The 20919-nt window shown below is 41.1% G+C and overlaps 1 protein-coding gene across 1 annotated transcript in view; it reads right to left on the minus strand.

The window, feature by feature from the left end:
- Positions 1-20919, minus strand: part of DNER (delta/notch like EGF repeat containing) — a 344569-nt gene that overhangs the window by 26226 nt on the left and 297424 nt on the right. Inside the window, exons 9-10 of the mRNA XM_027876054.1 lie at positions 20619-20741; positions 8927-9040 (exon numbers count right to left, since the gene is read on the minus strand). Coding sequence (XP_027731855.1) covers positions 8927-9040; positions 20619-20741 — 237 coding nt within the window. The remainder of the gene's footprint in view (positions 1-8926; positions 9041-20618; positions 20742-20919) is intronic.

Here is a 20919-nt window from a genome sequence, read left to right on the forward strand (position 1 = left end):
GCCCTTCATGACCTGGCCCCAAATTACCTTTTCATGCCTGGAAAGCAGTTCTCCTCATCTTTTAAACTATGTTCAAAGCACATATGAAGTGCCACTTTCTCCATGTAGTCTTTTCTGATCCATCCCCTCATCCCTCAAAATTACCTTAGACTCATTTTGTGCATACTTTTATCTGTCCTTGTCTCTACTCCCTTATCCTTATCCCCTCAGTAGAATGTAAGCTTCTGGAAGGCAGGGACTGTCTAATTTTTTCTTCACGTCCTCAGAGCCTATGTAGCAGCTAGGTGGCACAACGGATAGAATGTGTGGCTTGAAATCACAAGGACCTGAGTTCAAATCCAGCTTCCACTAGCTATGTGACCCTGGGTAAGTTATTTAACTCTGTTTGCCTCAGTTTCCTCATCCATAAGATGATCTGTAGAAGGAAGTGGCAAACCACTCCAGTATCTTTGCCAAGAAAACTCCAAATGGGGTCACAAAGAGTGGGACACAACTGAACAACAACCTCAGAGCCTAGCAGAGTGCCTGGCACATGGCACTTGTGTGTTGTTGAACTCATTACTGGAATCCCTTCTCTTATCTATTTGATTTCACTATCAAAAAAAAAGAAGAGATCACTTAGTCCAATTCATTCATTTACAGATGAGGTCAGTCACAAACAATTAGAGGTGCAGGACAATTCTGATGAACCCCTCGGGCAGAGTCTTGGAGGAATTTTGGAGGACTTCTATCCAAACTGATACTCCGCAGCATTGGGCCATTTCCAGACCTTCCCAGCCATTTCCAGATCATCTCAGCCATTTCTAGACCTTCCCAGACATTTGTGGACCTTGCTCTCTCCTCCTCCACTCTAGCCATCTTCCTTGAGATCCTCCCATCAGAACTACCTTGACTCTTCCCTGGGTCCCTGGGTTGTCGTAGGTGAAATTTTCACTTTATATTGCCTGAAACCAGACTTCTATATCACTTCCTGGCCATGCCACTGCATGCATCCTCCACCCCCTTTCTAATTCTCCTTCGTATGTTGTCCTCTCCTACCAAAATGCAATCTCCTTAAGGGTAGGACCTACCTTCTTGTATTTGTACCCTCAATGCCTGGCACATAGTAAGTGTTCAATTAATAATTTGTTATTCTTTCATTTATCAATTGATTCACTCATAGAGCATGAAGAGACCTTAAAAATCATTTAGTCCAAAACTTTCATTCTACACATGAAAATACTGAGTCCCAAAGAGAAGAAATGACTTGTCTAAAGTCACACAGCAGAGAGGTGGTAGGGCTGGGACCAGAACCTTTGTCTTTTGGGTCCTGTCCTGGTGTTCTTGCTTTTGAACTATACTGCTCTCCTGGGAAGGCTATCCCTCTATCCCCAGATCTGTCTAGCTCCTTGGAAAACAACCCAATTGATTCAGCCCCAGAGAGGTACTACTTAGGTAGCACCAAGCACCTGAGACCCACGTTGGTTCTCACCTAAAACCTGTAGCTGGTATCAGGAACCCTATAGACTGGAATTATCTTGGAGATGGCCTGGTGGTGTCTCTGTAACCTAAATATAAGCTATGGAAATACCAAACCTTTCCAAGAATCTTTCACTTCAACTGGACAGAAATTTGAGAGAAGGGGAGGGACAGGTCGGGGGGGATGGGAAGGGGAAGGAAGAGGAAGAGAAGGGGGAAGTCTAAGAGTCCTATATCCTCACCTCCACCTCTCAAAACCTCTTATTTCCTCCAAATCTCAGCTCCAGAGCCACCTGCTACTTGAAGACTTTTTTTAATCTCCATCAAACTACTAAAGCCTTTTTCCCCAAACTACTTAGTAGCCATTTTGTACATAACTATACATTTGCACATCATCTCTTCTAGCTAGACTATAAACTCCTCAAAGGCAAGGATAGTTCCATTCCTGTCTCTGTACAGCAATCATGTTTGGCATATAGCAGGTGCTTAATAAATGCTTCTTAGTTCATTGATTTAGAAGTGTTATTTTTGATACTCCACCCTGCACTTTTTAAAGACATCCTTCTTTTTATGTGTTTTTAGGGTGTTTTTTCCCCATCTGATGAGTGCACTATTTTCAAAATCGATCACCTTTTTTCTGTCCCTTCTCCTGTCTTTGAGTTCTCAAGGGTTCTTTGTTACATCCCCATTTTCACATAGCATTCTATGCCCCACAATTTCTTTTTATTTGCAGATTTCATTATTGTCTCTCATCTTCTCCAGTTCTAGGGAACACTCGCCTGGTGCTTATGACAGCAGCTGTTCAAACTCCCTTCATGTTCATCTACTTTATTCCTCCCAATATCCCAGGGGAAGCTTGTCAAAACAGATTCACAGAATCCTGACAAAGCAATCACAGAAGAGCAGAGAGGACCTCAGAGGTCAGCGTACCCAACCCCCTCCCCAAAGCATGCATGTCTCCTGACAAATGGCCATCCGAAAAATTCCTGTCATTGAGATAACCACAATGGAATAAATCTTTTAATTGGTTGCAGAGCTAGACAATAACAAAGTTAAATCCACCACTCATATAAGCCTCTAGACCTCACTGCATCATATTAGCTCCCCTGTCTCTCTGCCAGATCAATTAAAAAAAGAAAAAAGTTTAAAACACAATACTTATTAAATTCAATGAGTAAATGAGAGCAACAAAAACTAGGCATGGCAGAGTGGGCCTTGGCCAGAGAACAAACAAAAGACTCTCATAAATTGATTTGCTACCTACTAACATTTATTTCCACAATCCCTTTATGGTACAGTAGAAAGAGAACTGGGCTTGGAGTCAGGAAAGGCATGGTGATGAATCCTGACTCGGACACTGAGCAGCTATGGTGGGCTTAACTTCTCTGAGCCATGGTTTTCTTATATAAAAAAAGGGGCTAATCAAGGGATATCACCTTGCCCACAAAGGTTTGTATAGTCAAAGATATGGTTTTTCCAGGAGCGATGTATGGCTGTGATAATTGAACTATGAAGAAAGCTGAGCACTGCAGAATCGATGATTTCAAATTACAGTGTTAGAGAAGACTTTTGAGAGACTCTTGGAGTGGACCTCAAATCAGTCCATACATAAAGAAATTAATTCAGACAATTTATTGGAAGGTCACATACTGAAGCTGAAGCTTAAATACTTTGGCCACATAATGAGAAGATGAGACTCATTGGAAAAGACTCTGATGTTGGGAAAGATCAAAAGCACAAGGAAAAGGGGACGGCAGGGGATGGGATGGATAGATAGTGTCATGGAAATAACAAACACGAACTTGGACAGACTTCACGACATGGTGGGGGATAGAAAGGCCTGGCATGCTAGGGTCCATGTGATCACAAAGAATCGAACATAACTGAATGACTGAACCACAACATCATCAGGGCTACCTATTTCATGGAGTTATTCTGAAGATTCAGTAAATGCATGTACATGGTCAAGAAGGATTTGTGATTTCCTATAAAACTCCCAGTGTGAGAGCTTTCTCCACCAATACAAATTGCAACCCATCTATGATTTAGTAAAAAAAAATCCTAGGGAGTTGCCCAAAACACATGGAGATAGTGACCCATCCAGGATCACGCAGCATAAGTGTTAGTGGTATCATTTGAACCCAGATCATCCCGGTTTCAAGCCCAACATCCTATCCACACTGCTATTTGCTACATAAACTTATACACACATGCATATATAATACATATATACACAGGGTCACACAGCTAGTAAGTGTCAAGTGTTTGGTCTGAGACCAGACTTGAACTCAGGTCCTCCTGACTTCAGGGCTAGTGCTCTATCCACTGCACCACCTATCTGCCCTAAAACACTTAAAGTCTTAAAGCAAATATTATTTTCTTTTTTTTTTCTGACTAGATCTATGATTTCATCTGTGTAAGGAACACCCAGTACTGTGCTTGCAACTGAGATGTCAAGAGGTCAAGTGATTTATCCAGGGTTACACAGTCAGTACACATCAGAGGTAGGGCTTGAACATGGGTCATCCAGTCTCTAAGGCCAGCTCTACCCAGGTAGCGGATACCAACAGGGAGTTACCAACTATTCGATGGCTGCCTCCAATCTAATTTTCTTATCCTACCAAAAAAACACTGTTCATGCTATGTCTCCTAAAGAGCTGATGGGTGGTGTGAACATCAGAATGAAGAGGGTTTGAGAGAAGGAATAATCCTGCAATCTCTGAGGTTTTCCCTGAGCTAGAAGTGACACCCCTCTTAGAAGCTTTCATGGTATTTTTCTTATGGCAATTATATAGCAATCTTCTTATAGCAATATATGCCTGTCTATACTAAATGCAGAAGAATTCAATCCAACAATTGTTAATAGCCTAGGCTATGCAAAACCCGATGAACATAACTAAAGTTAGAAAAATGAAAAGGGATATAGTCACAGCCTTCCGGGAGTTTATGATTCAATAGAGCTTATCATCGAAAGACTTACTGGGCACTTTGGTGCTCTGGTTATTGCAGCAGCACCATTTTATCATCTATGGGAGGAAAGGTTGCAGCACTGATCTGTGTACCTGTACATCTTAGGTGAAAACTAGCAAATTAGGTTTGATTCATAGAGAACAATGCCTTAAGAAGACTTGATGAAGGTTTCCAGGCTCTGACTGCCCCTCTTTCCCAGAGTAAGTCACATGGCAATTTCATTTTTCATTCCACTCACAAACGTTATTAAAGCAGCACAGTGATTTAAAGGGAATTGATTTTTCTTCTCAACATCATCATCAAAAAGGGGGTAGAAGTAAAAAATAAATAAATAAAAATCTGCTACATCAGGCCAGTGAAAGCACAGAGATTGATTATGAATCTAATCACTGAAGAAAGAAAAGAAAGAGCAATGAAGCACCAAGTACTGTTGGAGTAAATAAAGAATCCAGCATGCGTACATGCTGGAAATGGTTCTCTAGACAGATAGATTGTGTAGCAAAGGACATGATGTTCCAGGTTTTCAAGTGCTCATGGAAGGAAATAGATTTGTTATTTAGAACTCTCTATTTCAAGCCCCAAGCATCATAGGATAATAGAGCCTCAGATAAAAAGGATCCCAGAGGCCACTGAGCCCACTCTGTCCAACCTGGATCTGAGAATCCCCCCTACAACATAACCAGCGAGTGGTCAACCAGCCTGGACTTGAAGACCATTAACAAGGGGGAACCCATGATCTCCAGGCATCCCAACACACCATGAATAGCTCTAATCATTGGCATGTTTTCCTTATTCCTTCAACCTGTCTACAATTTCCATATATTATTGGTAGTTTGCCCCTCTGAAGCCAAGGAAAAGAAGCCCAATTCCTCTTCTATATGACAGCCCTTCAAACTTGAAGACAGCTATTCTATCCACCCCATCCCCCAAAAAAGTCTCTTCTGAGGACTAAAACAGTCTCAGTTTTTTTTTCAACCAATCCTCCTGTGGCATGATCTTAAGGTCCTCCACCATCTTGGTGCCCTCTTTTGAATGCTCTCCAGCATATCAATGTCCTTCTTAAAAGGTAACCCTTAGAAATGAACATAACATTACTCCAGATGTGTTAGGACCAGGGCAGAGTTGAATATGATTCTCATCAACTTGGTCCTGAACACCATGCCCTTCAATGTAGTCTAAAATTTTATGAACTGGAAACTAACTAAAGAGGTGTCCATTGATAATGGAATGGCTGAACAAACTATGGAATATGGATGTCATGGAATACTATCATGGGGTAAGGAATGCCAAAGAGATGGTTATATTACTTCACAGCTGACCTATTGCAATTGCTTCCTCATTGGTTTCCCTGCCTCAAGCAAGTCTCTCTCCTCTCTCGCTCATCTCCTCATGCTCTCTCGCACATTCACCTATCAAAGCAAAACTAACTATGTCACTCTAGTCAAAAATCCATTTAGTAAGCATCTACTGTGTATCAGGCACTGTGCTAATCACTGAGGATACTAGAAGAGGCAAAAGACAGTCCCTGCCCTCAGGGAGCTTACAATTTAATGGGGGGAGGGGAGAGAGACAACATATAAACAAATATATGCAAAGCAAGTTATATTCAAGATAAATAGGAAATCATTAAAAGAAGGAAGACACTAGAATTAAGAAGGGTTAGGGAAGGCTTCCTGTAGAATCTCTAGGATTAACTATATATTCCTCTGTTTGGCATTTAGTCTTTCATAACCTGGTCTCCTACTTTTCAAGTCATACCTTACCCTCCTCCATGAACTTTACAATCCAGTGACGCTGGCCTCCTTGCAGTTCTTCATACAAGACTCTCCATTTCCAGACTCCAGGCATTTTCCCTGGCTTGTCCCTCTATGCCTGTAAAGCCCTCCCTCCTTATCTCTGCCTCCTGGTTTTTCTGAATTCCTTCAAGGTTCAGTTAAAATCCCACAAGAATCCTTTCCTGGTCCCTTCTAATATCAATGCAGGCATTAAATGAATGTACGTTGAATTCAACTGAACTGAAATGAATCAGGAAAAGGAATCATTGCAATGATATATAGAGAAGGTAGTGCCTCTTTTCCTTGCACAGAGAAGGCTCCATTGGGATTGAGATGAAGAGAAGAACATACATAGCAGTTCACATATGCTCATGCATGCATGCACACACACACACACACACACACACACACACACAAGTTCTCCACTAGGAACTGCTCTGTCAATGTGACTCTCAGAGATTTGTAGGCTAGTGAGCATGCCAGCAGGTGATATTGTCAGCACGTTAACAATAATTTTCACATATGCTGAATTGCTGAATTGGCACTTTTATTGGCCTCTGATTTGTTGGTAAAAATAGGAATTTCTCCCTAAAATTCCCCAACTTGTAAACCTAATTAATCCCCACTATACATTCCCAGAGCAAACTCTGAAAATACAGACCCTACACTGATCAAGAATTGAGTCCATTGCAGGCTTGTTCAAATAACAGGAAAAAGGAATGTTGTGAGTGCCCCCCACCCATCCCCGACCCTCTCTCCCTGATGCTCAAAACTTGGAATAGCCAAGGTCCATGTCACACAGTCCTGACTCCAGGTTATTTGAACATGAAAGTATGAAACAGAAAACTATTCTCCATATTCCCCTGTGAATTGCCTTCATCCTTAGGTGTAAGGATAGTTAGGCAGAGGGTGGTGGAAAGCATCCTAGAATCATAGTGTTAGAGCTGGAAGGGAACTTAGAAACCATTGAATCCATCTCCCTCATTTCATAGATCCAGAAACTGAAGCCCAAGAGGTTAAGTATGCACATGATCATACAGATAATTAGTGTTAGAGGCAGGATTTGAACCCAGGTCTTCCTGCCACCAGCACTCTATATCCACTTTGCCATTCAGAGTTTGGTGCTTAAAAAAAAAACAAAAACAAAAAACCTGGTCCCAACTGCAGCTCTGCCATTTACTATCTTCACAGGCTTGAATGAATCAGGTTCTGACTGTCCCCCACACCTGGAATGTTGTCCCTCCTCCATTCAACTTACTGACCTATCTGGCTTATTTTAACTCACAATTAAAACTCATCTTTCACTGAAAGCCTTCCCCCCAACCCCTCTAAATTCTAGTGCCTTCCCTCTGTTAATTATTTCCTATTTATCCCATATATTGCTTGCATTGTATATATTTGTTGGCATTATCTTCCCTATTAGATTGTTAAGTTCTTTGAGGACAGGGACTGTTATTTGCCTCTTTTTTGTATCCCCAGTGCTTAGTACAGTACTGGGCACATTGTAGGCACTTAAGAAATGTTTATTGATTGATTAATTGGAAGGAACCTCAGAGACCAACTAGCTTCCCTCTCATGTGAAGAAGAATCCCCATTAAACAGATCTGATCCATGGTCCTCCAGCCTCTCTGCTTAAAGACCTCTAACAAGGTCCTCATGGCTTCCTGAGGCAGCCCAGTTGCTGGGGCAACTTTAGCCGTTGTGAAGTTTTTTATAACATCCGCTGTAGATATGCCTCTTTGAAACTTTGTTCTTAGCTCTTCTCTCTGGGCCCAAACTAGGAAAAGTGTAATCCCACCCTCTACTTGCTTACCCTTCAATTAACGAAAGACAGCTGTCGTATCCCACCCTCAGTCTTTCCCAGACTAACCATCCCCAGTTTCTTGAACCAATTCTTATATGGTAAGGACTCGAAGCCCTTCACCACCTTGTCTGTCTTTCTCTGGACACTTGCCAGCTTATTAATTTCCTTCCAAAGTCCCCTGTCAAGTTTCCCCATCAGTCAAATGAGAGGACTGATGATGTCTGCTGTCCCTTCTAGCTCTACATCCCGTGCTATGCCCCTGCCATTCCATCTTTCCTCCACCCCAGAGCACCGGCGCCATCATTAATACGACATCCCCCACCAGGGATGTTTGCTCTCCACTTTTCCTGGCCAAATCATGTTCCTATACCCCTTCAGAAAAAAAATCTGCTGAACTTCTACTTTTTCTAAGTAAATGCATTGGTAGAGTTATGCAGTTCTCTGGAAATTGGGAGCATCCATTTTTAGATACCTCCCACCTCTTCTTCCCACTTCCAATGTCATTTCCATATTCTGGGAATTGGTACAAATCAATTATTTCTTCAAGTTATGTCTGTACTATGCTCTGGAAATGGGTCCCATGGACCATACTATTACCATACTATACAACAGGCATCCTGTTTATAAGCCATAATCTGGTTCTCTAAGTGACTCCTCCTGATTCAATCATCCATTTAGACCTTTATACATATATTGATGAGAATCTAAGCAACTGAAATTAACCCACAATGGTAAGATTCTAAAATAAGTAGCCAGGATACTTTTTTCCTTCCTTTGACATTTGCTACTCAAAGTCTTTGATGATAATATTCTTTTTTCATTATACTATGTTATGGAAATGTTTGTTTTATTCCATAAATTTAAAATAAATAAAAAGTAAAAAGTAAAAAAAAAAAAAGTCAATAGGAAATTTATTTACCTGTAAACCCAGGTAAGCAGATACAGGTGCCATTCAGACTTTCACTGTCACAGGTCCCACCATTCAGGCAACTGATGTTAGCACAGGGATCCTTGTACAATTCACAGTGTGATCCTGAGAACAAAGACAAGAAACAAACCATGTGAGTCACGGAAGGATAGGGCTGCCTCAGGAGTGGTACGCTAAGATCTACGTCATCTAAGAAAGAGAAGATCTGCAGTAGCTTAGATGCTAGCAATGGACAGATGAACTGCAGCTAGTCTGGTATCTCATGTCATGCTGGCTGTCCCGCTAAGAGACAAGGGCAAAGAGAATGGAGTCCAACCATAGACTATGCCAGGTACGAGTCCTTTTCCAGGCACTCTTTATAGGTCCACAAGGAAAAGTATTCTTTAAGGCTTTTAATAGACAACCAGACTTCCTTTTACAGCCTGAGTTTTCAGAGAGCTTTAGAAGTAAGATTGACTCACCCTTTCTCCCCCATGTTCCTAGACCAAACAAATTGTACAAATCATGGTAGAGATCATAGGATCATAAGTTATTGGATTTAGAGCTAGAAGAGACCTTAGAGGCCATACACAAACCAACTCATCTCATTTTACAGATGAAGTAACTGAGGTGCTAGCATTTGTTCATAATGCTCATAATGACCCAAATCAGAATGGGGACAAAATCCAAAACGAACGAGAAAGCTCAGCAAACACTGAGCAAACAAATGGAGATCCCCAGCTCTCTCACCATGCATTCCACGTTTAAAACGCTTGTTGATAGCATATTAAAGCCATTAAGGATGGCCAAGGCAAAAGGATCTCTGTCTCAAAGCAATATTAACAGCACAGATCCCTTTGGTGTTTTAAGGATTACTAAGGCACCTTAGTTACTCCCCACCTGCAACCTCAAAAAGGTCTGAAGCTGGCACTATAAGCATTCTTATGCCAGTTTCAGAGATGAGGAGACTGGAGCCAAGTGATATACTCAAGGTCACCCAGCTAGAGAACATCTGAGCTGGAATTTAAACCCAAGACTCCTGACCCTGAGACCAGTATTCTTTCCACTATACTATATCCCCCTCAAATAGAACCACAGAATCACACACCTATGACTGGAAGGGACTTTAAAGGTCATCCAGTCTAATTCCTTCAGATGAGGAAATTGAGGTCTAGAGTGGTTAAATGACTTGCCCAATAATATACAGGGAATAAATGGCAAAACAGAAATTTGAACTAAGGTCCCACAATTCCAAATTCAATCCTTTTTCCACCATACCACATAGCCTATATCAAAGGAATTTTTCTTGTCATTAAAACAAAACCAAACAAAACCCTAAGCTATACAGCGGCTAAAAAAATTATAGATATGCATGGAATGGGAATATTGTTGTGTTATAAGACGTGATCAAACGTCCAGCATCAGCGGACCACAGCGAAGGGAGCAGAAGTAGGGGAACAACTTCTACGAGGACATCATAAAGAAAAACACTTTGGAAAGACTAGAATTCGGATTAATGTGTGATAAAATACAAGTGTAGAGATCTCAAGAGGAAACATGCCATCCCTACCTCCTCCGACTGGAGAGGCGATGGTCTTAAAATGCAGAATGAGATGTACTTTTTGGAATGGCCGATGTGGGAACTGATTTTACTGGACTATGCATATTTTGTAATGAGGGTTTTTATTTTGGAGGGTGTGTGTGTGTTTGTGTGTATGTGTGTGTGTGTGTGTGTGTGTGAATTTGAATGTTTTATTTGCTATAAATGCTCAATTGGGGGGTGCAGCGGCAGTGGGAGACATAACAAAGGTTTACCAAAATGAACCCACAAATAATTTTATTTCTTTTTTTTTAAATCAAGCCCTATAGAAAGCAGTGATGATGTCTTTGCTTTTTTGTTTTTGTTTTTGAAAAGGAAATCCTGAAATTCCATCAGAAAAGTTGTATAAAAGTGACCTTTTAATCTCAAATGAAAACTAATTATGCAGCAAAACAGATAAGAGCAAAGAAAAAAATCATTCATTGAGCCCTTCCCATGACCCTGAGGAAATGATCAAAAATGAGAAATTGTATTTTTTAATGCCACATTCACTTTTGCTCTTCTATCATTGCTTAGATTCTATTGTGTAAGATATCGCCACTCCCTATGATTCACTATTTAGTCATTGAAATTATTCTTGTTTTTGTTCTGTTTTTTTTTCTTCATTTTTATTTCCCATAGCAATGCAGATAAAAGGGGGAGAAAGCTATGGGTAGAAATAAAAACCCTCTCTATACGTATTATATACGTATGTGGTGCCTAGCAAGTATTTTAGGGCAAAGTTATTTTTAATCCCTCTTTGTCCTATATTCTCAAATCCAATCCATCACGACATCCTGCCAAATTTCTCAGCACAGTTTCTCAGATTGTGGCCTCCCCCTTTTTGCAGCCCCACCCAAATCCCTGGCTTCCAGAGTCTTATGCTTGGATCGCTTCAGCCGCTTCCGACTTGCTCTCCAGGCTTCTACTTACTCAAAATGGACACCTTGATTTCATTCATTCTTACTAAACACAGAATGTTCATTTACATCAAAGATCAAATTAAGGTAATAATTAGTGTGTAAAAATTGCTTGTCTTTTAAAAAAAACACCTTCGTCTTTCCCTCCTCAGAATTTTCACTGAGCCCCCAATGAGAATGACTGGGTTAGAAATGAGTTTTCATCTCCTTTGTTTCAATTTGTTCATCATACATTTGAAGATAAAAGAATCCCAAGCCCCAGGATGTTGAACTGTAATCAGTGGCAACAAGAGAAGATGAAACGATCCTTCAAAAAGAACAGAACATGATGCCTCTGACCAAGTGAACAAGATGCGAAATCCATGGACAATTCCCACACAAGGAAGACCTCTTCTAGGTCCAAGAGCCTGAGGTAACTAGGAGTCTTGTCTCTATCCATAGATACAAATCTATCGAGTGAAGCTGACAAGCAAATTCTAGACAAAATATTGACACTCCTGTGAGAATGGCAAAGGAGTACCAATTGATGTGAGTTTTAGGGAGACAAATTTCAACTCAATAGGGAGACAAAGACTGGCCATCTGAAGATGGAATAACTCCCCAAGTCAGTGAGTTCCTAATCACTGAAAGTGTTCAAGTAGAGGTGTGAGGGTGTAGAAGAGAATATTCATACATCAAGCACAAAAGAGAATTGAATAACCACCATGGTTCCTTCCAATTCCAATATTCTATGATTCTATATAAGTCCAAAATAGAATGGGTTTAAATTATTTTATTTATTTCTTATATTTTTTACATTATATATTTTCATTATATATTAATTATAAATTTTAAATGTAATTTATATATAATTACATATAAATTTATTATAAATATTTATATTTATTTTATTTAAAACAACAACAAAAACTATTATAAGAAGCAATTTGGATTCAGGACCTTTGGAAATACTTTTATTCTTTCTTACGATTGTCTTCTTTTTTCTTTTATGAGCCCTCAGATCATTTGTACATCCAAAGAAGAGTTGTCTCAGAGCAGATGGGTCAGAATAAAAGCCATCTTCACAGAAATAACATTGCCGTGAAGGAAGCTATTGAACTCTTCCATTGGTCATTTCTGTACATTTTCTTACTTTGGTGAAAATTGAAGTCCAGCCCACTTTTACAGGCCAGCCAGTGATGCTAAAAACAGTAGGCCTTGTTATAGGCATTTCTGAACTCACACAAAAGAGGGCAGAAATCTTCAGACAAGATAAGCAGAAGCGGTCAAGGGCAGTCAAAGATAACTAAGAGAAGGGACAAGCATGGCTGCACTTAGGGAGGTCACTGAAACATCCAGACTATAGAAGGAAGAGGAAGAGGATCAGTTACAGTCCTGAGCTAGTCCACCCTCAAGCCTTGGCCTATCCAGGTCATACCAAGTTGAACAAGAAGGATTAACCACAAGCTCCCATCACCTCTCTTCATATAATGGATTGAAGGTCTGGGTCCTTTGTCCTTCACACATTAGGGCACCTGAACAACTTGCACCTTATCTCCTAAAGTAAAGTGATCCGTGGCGGGGAAGAGAGCAGTGGTGGTCTGCCACAATTTGGCTATGTCTAAGGAGAGCCACGAATCAACCTGACCAGCCCCGACAGGTTCTACAGAAATACTGGATGAGTACCAGAAAAAAAAACCTATAGAAGAAAACCCCATGTTTCCTATACAAAAGTGAGTTCTGTTTAGACAGGTAGATCAAGTTGTTACAGCAGAATTCTATACTAGGAAGGAGGACAGCCCAGACCAAGTGTTCTTAATGTTTTTTATATTATAGATTCCATTCACAGTCCAGTAACACCTGTAGATCCCTTCTCAGAATAATTTTTAGGTGCATACATTAAAATAAGTAAAATTACAAAGCAATCCAATTATATTGAAATTTTTTTAAAAAGTCAGGTTCAGGGGCAGCTAAAATGGTGCAGTGGATAGAGCTCCAGCCGTGGAGTCAGGAGAACCTGAGTTCAAATCCAGCATCAGACACTTGACGCTTACTAGCTTACCCTGGGCAAGTCACTTAACCTAGATTTCCTCATCAAAAAAAAAGAAAAAGCAAAAAAAAAAAAGTCAGGTTCACAGACCTCAGGTGAAGAACCCCAGGCCTAGACATACTGATAGTAAGAAGGTAATGCCAAAGATACTGGTCTATAGTTCCTTTACTTCCTTCAAAATTCAGTTCAAGCATAGCCTTCTCCATGAAGCATTTTGACTGAGATAATAAGTATTTTGCAAGCACTGGTGCTGCACTATATAAAAGCTAGCCATTGTTTTTATTGCTTCCTGATGTTCCCACCTGCTAGCCCTTTCCTTGCCAGACTACCATGTTACATGCATGGAAGAGAGATGAGACATATTCTGCTTATCCCCAGAAAACAGAATGAGGAGAAATGGGGAAAAGTTGCAAAGAGATAAAATTAGATTTTATGTAATAAAAATCTTTCTAATAGGTCCCTTCAAGCTCTAAATCTATGATTCTAAGAAAGAGTCATCCCCAAATGGAATGGATTGACTCAGGTGATAATGGGTTCCCCTTCACTGTAGGTGAGGGTGTCTTTAAACAAATGTTTAGGGGGCAGCTAGGTGGTGCAGTGAATAGAGCACCAGCCCTGGAGTACACATAACACTTACTAGCTGTGTGACCCTGGGCAAGTCACTTAACCCCATTGCCTAGCCAAAAAAAATATATATATATATTATATATATGTATATATATTATATACACACACACACACACACACACACACACACACACACACACACAAATGTTTAGAGATGAATAGGACCTAAGAGATCACCTAGTCCAATTGCCCCATTTTACTGCTGAGGAAACTAAGTCCCAGAGATGAAATGACTTACCCAAGGTCACACAAGTACTTACAGACAGAGACGGAATTTTGAACATGTCAGTGCTCTTTCCCACACACCACTAGGCTACAGAGGAAATTTTTATTCTGATACGGGTTGGACCAATGGCCTCTGAAATCTCTTTGAGTTCCAAAACTTTGTGATTCTGTGACTTGGAGGGTCTTGACCTTCTGAGTCACTAGTTTGGCCTGGAGTGGGTTCCCAATCAACTTTAGCATGCACTCATTCTTTCTCACAGGGCCTTCATTGAGTCTGTAAATTTCCCACATGCCCCCCAAATCCAGCACAGCTGGGACCTACACTATCCAGAGTCCTGGAAGTTTAATCTTGAGGGTCAGAAACATATAGACCATGGATGGAACTATGTATTCCCCAGCTCTCAGTGTTCTCCTCACCTCAAATCATCTTGTATCTATTTTGCACATGCCTAGATATGTACAGGTTTCCCCCCCGCCCCGGTAAAATGTAAACTCCTTGAGGGCAGGAATCATTTCACTTTTTCTTTGAGGGATTGCCCATCTTTGGCAAACTCTTTCACTTTCTATGTCCAACATAGTGCTTGGCATATATTTGGTACCTACTTATGCTTTCTGGTTTATTTTTATTTGTTCAATCTGAGGATCAGGGCTGAGGGACAGCCCTTGCTGCCTCTTTGCCCATAACAACATGGTTGTCTCCATACATGGGAATTCTTAGAAGCCATTGTGTCCTGGAGGCAGAATATGCTTCCCCACTGATCTACATTGAATCTCTCCCATTGAATAAATGGCTTCCAGGAGGCAGATGAGGAAACTGCCTCTTGAGATCAAATTTAGTCATAGATAAAGAAGGAAACCCACAAGTACATATTGCCAAATATGGGGAGGATCAGTAAACACATCAAAGATGGGCAATCCCTCAAAAAAGTGACCTGTAAGAGTAAAACTGTGCCATGCTCAGGCAGGACTTGGGTTCCAGAGGAATTGGCCATTTTATACAAGTCCCTTGTTCCTGTTAGAGTCAGCAAATATACTGGTTAATAAATGTCTATGATGGGGGAAGAGAAGCAGTTGTTAAAAGTCCCCTAACCATCACAGAGAACGGGGAGAAACCTTTCTGTGTTGTCTATTAGAGGGTTATTATCAATGTAATAAGGATATCCATTTCAAAAAGGTTATCTTAGCCCAGTTCATAGATAATCCTCTGTGATGCTCATGGGGCTGGACTATAATGGGGCAGGATCCCTGGGATATCCTCCATCCACCCAGTAAAAATTTCTAGGGAATTCCAGATGCTATGTGGGCCTAGGATAATTGGTTCTAAGCCACAGGAATTCATGGCCTTCAAAGTTCTAAATGTGTCTTGCAAAAGTGCTAGGTCGTGTGGCAGCTAGGTGGTGCAGTGGATAGAGCACCAGCCCTGGAGTCAGGAGGACCTGAGTTCAAATCTGGCCTCAGACACATAACACTTACTAGCTATGTGACTCTGGGCAAGTCACTTAACCTCAATTGCCTTACAAAAAAAAAAAGTGCTAGATCATTAGAGGTCTAAAACAACTGTTATGACCTCTTCGTGGGCTCTGGAGTCCTCCACTGAGGGACTCCAGGGAACACTGCCACCTTCAACTACAAGCCATCTGTCTAAAGCATCAAACAATATTGTTGCCTCCCAGCAGGAGTAACACATTGAAGGGAATAAGCAAATACCCTAGAAGGGGAATGATGAATGGGGGTACAGTACATGGGAAGAAATGGAGAAGGGGGCACAGAATGTGGAAAGAAAATAAATCCTCTTCTACTTAGGTCCAAGGAAAAAAGAATAAGTTATCATCTGAAAAAGGTGGGGACCAGTGGGTCTGTGGAGCACTGAAATCCGAGAACTGAGACATACAGGAAAACTGGTTGTTGGGTCAAGACTCAGGGCAGAAAGGTCCATAAGAGATTAGGAAGCCAAAATGGAGGAAGTCCCAGTGAGTGGACAATTTGTACAACTCAATCTGTTTCCGTGAGGCTATGGTCCTTTTATTGCAGCTGCTTGGAGTCCTTGACCCCTAGTTATTGGTAATGTGCTGATATGCTCAGGGGAGGGCTCTGTCAAACCTCCTTCTTCTTCTTCAGATGACCCCAATGGTATGTGGGCGCATAAAAAGCATATCTTCAGTATTCTTTCTACTAAAGCAGATTATGAACTCACCCCATTTTCTCCTGCAATTTCTGTCCTTAACTTTCAAGACATTAGGGGAAGGGGGAGGTACAATGAAAAACCACTAATCTAATAGCCAAAGAATGAAGGTTCCAATCCTGTCCCCAGTGCTGATTACCTGTATGACCTTGGGCAAATCACTTTATGCCACTGGACCACAGTTTCCTCATCTATAAGATGAGATGATTCTTTTAGGTAGCCTCTGAGGCCCCTTCCAGCTCCAGTTCTCCAAGTCCCTCATAGGGTACCTTCTCATCACCTTGGTCTTCCTGGTTCTGTAAATATTTCTTGGATACCAGTAGACTCAAGTTGTCCATCTTTTCATTTAACCAGCCTATCTCTTTTTCCAAGTATAAGTCTTTGAAGATGACTTTTATGGCATCTCTCACATTCAAGTTATTTTGGTAATACACAATGGGCTGCCAGCTTCAGAACAGAAATGGACAGAATGTCATTGACCAAAAGGGAGCTTCCATTGAAATCAGGTACATAAAACTGGCCTTTCATCCCTAAAGGAGAGGAAACACCCAACGTACTTTGGCAGACACACAGGTAGCCCGTCCAGTAGAATAAGGAGTCATTCCAAATCTATCTCAAAAACACAACATTTTGTCAGGGAAAACCAGGTCCATACTTCAGACAGTCTGTGGAATGATACAGTCATCATTCACTGGCAATGAACACAGTACGTGCTAGTACGAAATTTATATTTAGCCTCAAGCAAAAACAAATTGCAATTCAGTCAAAACAAACACAAATCCCCAGTTTTCATATTAAAGGGTGGATAGAAGCAATGTTTCTTAAAATATTGCCATTCCCCAGAACTACTTCCATAAGTTAATTTAGAGTTAAATTTAGGATGAATCAGAGTAAGTATAAAAGTTGTTCTCATTACCACAATATAGATGTGATGATTACTTTGCATGGGGGTGGGGGGGTCAGGGTTATATGTCTGTATATGTGTGTGAGTGTGTGTGTGTGTGTGTGTGTGTGTGTTAGGCAAACCAAGTGAATTAATCTGTAGATAAAATACTCCAGGTAAATAAATCAAACTTGATATTGCCTCTGTCATTATTCTTCCTAGGGAGCCTTCTGTTATTTACTCAGGTCTTTCTCTGAGTTCTAATTACATTTATACCACACACATTGATACTTAATCATGTTTCATGTGTCATAGTTTTCTGCGCCAAACTAGATTGTAGATTCCCTGAGGGCAAGGATTACATATTTATGTGTCTTCTGTGGTCCCCACAGCACCTAGCAGTTAAGTGATCAATAATTACATGTTGAGTGACTGATAAAGTAGAATCCAGTACGTAAAACTTTCAGCCCATAGAAAAATATCTTCCTTTTCAATTGTGTACTTTTTTGGTCATAGAACTTGCTATGCTAGAAAAAAGAAGTTAGTCCAACTGTGAACTGTGCCTAATCTTTCACAACAAAAGATTACAAGCCATCAATCTCCCTTGAAGATATATCAGGGTCTAACGCAGAGGTCCTCAAAGGAGATACTGGGATTTAATATTTCACGTATTTACCATTAAAATGCCTGCTTCTTAGATGGTTCCTCTATACTTCAACTACTAAATTCCCAGTTTCTTAAATTACAGTGGAAATTCATAATAGTTATATCTTAGGAAGTCATTTCTAGTGGTTTTAATTAGTCTGTGTTAAGCAGCTCATGTGTTTGCCTAAAGAACTCATAAAAGAGACCCCTTGAGATAGTTACAAATAAGAGAAGTAAATTACATTTATATTTTTCAAAGAATTTTCACCTTCATTATCTCATTAGATCCTGACAACAACCCTGTTAATTACATAAGGCAGGTGCTATTACACCCATTTAACAGATGAAGAAACTGAGGTAAAGTGACTCAACCATAGCTAGTCAGTGACACAATGGGGACCAGGTCCCAGGTTTGGCTCATACAGCTATTTCTCTTTCTACTTCTATATGCCATCTTTTTCTATAATGCATTGATAGACAGTTTGCCAATCATCAAACATTTATTGAGTGCCTCCTATGAGCCAGGGATTGGATATAAACGATAAGCCAGAAGAAGAAATCTAGCATCAGTGTGAGTCTTCCCTTTGGGAAGCCAACAGAGAGAAGCATAAATGGATCTTCAGGATCTAGACCCAGCTCAGGTCTACAGAGCAACGATGGCCATTTTCCTCCCACGTGGCCAAGGTATGGGGCTGTCATAGGCAGATCCACAAACACTGCCTGAAACCCCATGTAAGGATTGTTAACAAGAGCCAGGCCACCGCTGGTCCACTGGCCTGGAAATAATATTTGTTGCAACACAGCTCCACTAGGTTGGACATGTTTGGATAAATGATGGCCAGAGCACATGGGGCTGCATGGAATCCTGGGAGTTAGAAGACCCAACTCTGTCAGCTGTTCACACAGGGAATTGTGTGGTGCTGGGTAAGTCACTTCCCCATGGCAAGATTCCAGTTCCTCATTTGCAAAATTAAGGGAGAAGGTGCGGCTGGATTAGAGAACCTCTGAGATCCCCTTTTAGACCTTTAATTATAGGATTTAAGATGTGGATTGGTAAAATAAAAAATCCGCAAAGAAAATCTGTGAAAAGCTACCTCCACCCTCCCCCAACTATCAATCCCTCGGTGAGTATCTACTAAGCACCTTTTTGCTGTTATTCCGTTGTTTTGTCCTGTCTGACCCCTTTGGGGGTTTTCTTGGCAAAGATACTGGAATGGTTTGCCACTTCTTTCTCCAGTTTATTTTGCATATGAGGCAACTGAGGCAAACAGGGTGAAGTAACTCGCCCAGGATCACACAGCTAGTAAGTGTCTGAGGCCAGATTTGAACTCAGGAAGATGAATCTTCCTGACTTTAGGCCCAGCACTTTATCCATTGAGCCATCCACCTGCCCTATTAAGCACCTACTATGCCACTATTATCTCTTTCAAGCCTCATTCAAACCCTAGAACATCAGTGCTATTATTATCATCTCCATTTTATAGCTGAGGAAACTGAGGCAGATAGAGGTGAAGCGGCTTACCCAACATCACAGAGTGTCTGAGGCCCAATTTGAACTCAGGTCTTCCTGACTCCAGACTCTAACCACTGCACCACCTCACTGCCTCATTAACTCACATAGCCAATAAGCATTCTCACTGGGATTTGAACCCAGGTCCCCTAACTTGACATCCAAATCTCTTTCAATTATGGCAAGCTTCACAATAACTACAGACAACCCCATCCAGCAAGCAGTGATCAGAGACAGCATTGGCTCTGTCAGAGGCAAGTCTTCATGCTGGACCACTGGCTTTACTAATGCTAACCGGTCACCATGGTTGCCAGACATCTCAATTGTGCATAGTACTACCAGCATTGACACTGTGGACTCTCTTAAATTTCAGCAATTTCAACAAACCTTTATTTAGTCCCTACTCCATGTTTGGTGAAAGGAAGGCCTTTGGTTAGGAGGCTTCTAACACACACTGACCCGGGGACCCTGGCTGAGTCAATGTTCCAAGCTCCACTGTCAGACAGTTACTTACGGAGTTCAAGAATCTCTACTGGTGGGGAGGATTTCCTCGCCAGGAGTTCTCTACATCAATGAAATCTCAGGTCCAAACCAAACCCAAAATCAAAATCAATATGCTGAGGATAAAGAGGAAGAAACATAAAAGTTCCAGATTATATATTTAGAGCTTGAAGGGACCATTTAACCCAATCTCTCATTTGGAAGATAAGGAAACTGAGGTTAAGATAGGGCAAATGATTCACTCCAGATCACCTGGACAGCCAGCAGTCAAGCCAGGATTCAAACTAGGCCTTTTGATTCCATACCCAGTGGATTTCCACCAGTGAACCAAATCATGCAGCATCAGAATTACAAGGGAGCTTAGAAGTCACTTAGTTATGGGTAACAAAGAAGTCAAGTGACTTGCCCAAGGTCATCGAATAAGTTAGTCACAGACCTTGGTCGGGCCTACTAGTCTACTCCACCCAGGCTGGGGAATGTTTCCATGACAACACAGCTTCCTCTCTGCATTCCTTAGTAGGATAGAGCAATACCTGTCCTCTTGGAAAGAATATGAACCAACTCATCCTCACCCCAGGCCACAACCACCAACTTGATCCTTACCTTTATATTCTGGGAGGCACACACACTCATAGCTGTTCACAAGATCCCTGCAAGTGGCCCCATTCTGGCAAGGGGTGGAAAGGCATTCATTGTCTTCCTCTTCACAATAGAGGCCATGATAACCTACAAGACAAAAGGACAGAGGACGTTAGGAAACATTTCCATTTCAAAACTCACTTATCGGCTTTGAGGATTGACATGTTCAAAGGGACCTTAGATTTCATTTAACCTAACCCTGTCATTTTTCAGAAAAGGAAACTGAGGTCTGGGGAGGTAAAGTCCAAGGAAAATACAGGTAATG

Source organism: Vombatus ursinus, unplaced genomic scaffold, assembly GCF_900497805.2.
Source record: "Vombatus ursinus unplaced genomic scaffold, bare-nosed wombat genome assembly UNPS02014810.1, whole genome shotgun sequence".
Lineage (NCBI taxonomy): Eukaryota > Metazoa > Chordata > Mammalia > Diprotodontia > Vombatidae > Vombatus > Vombatus ursinus.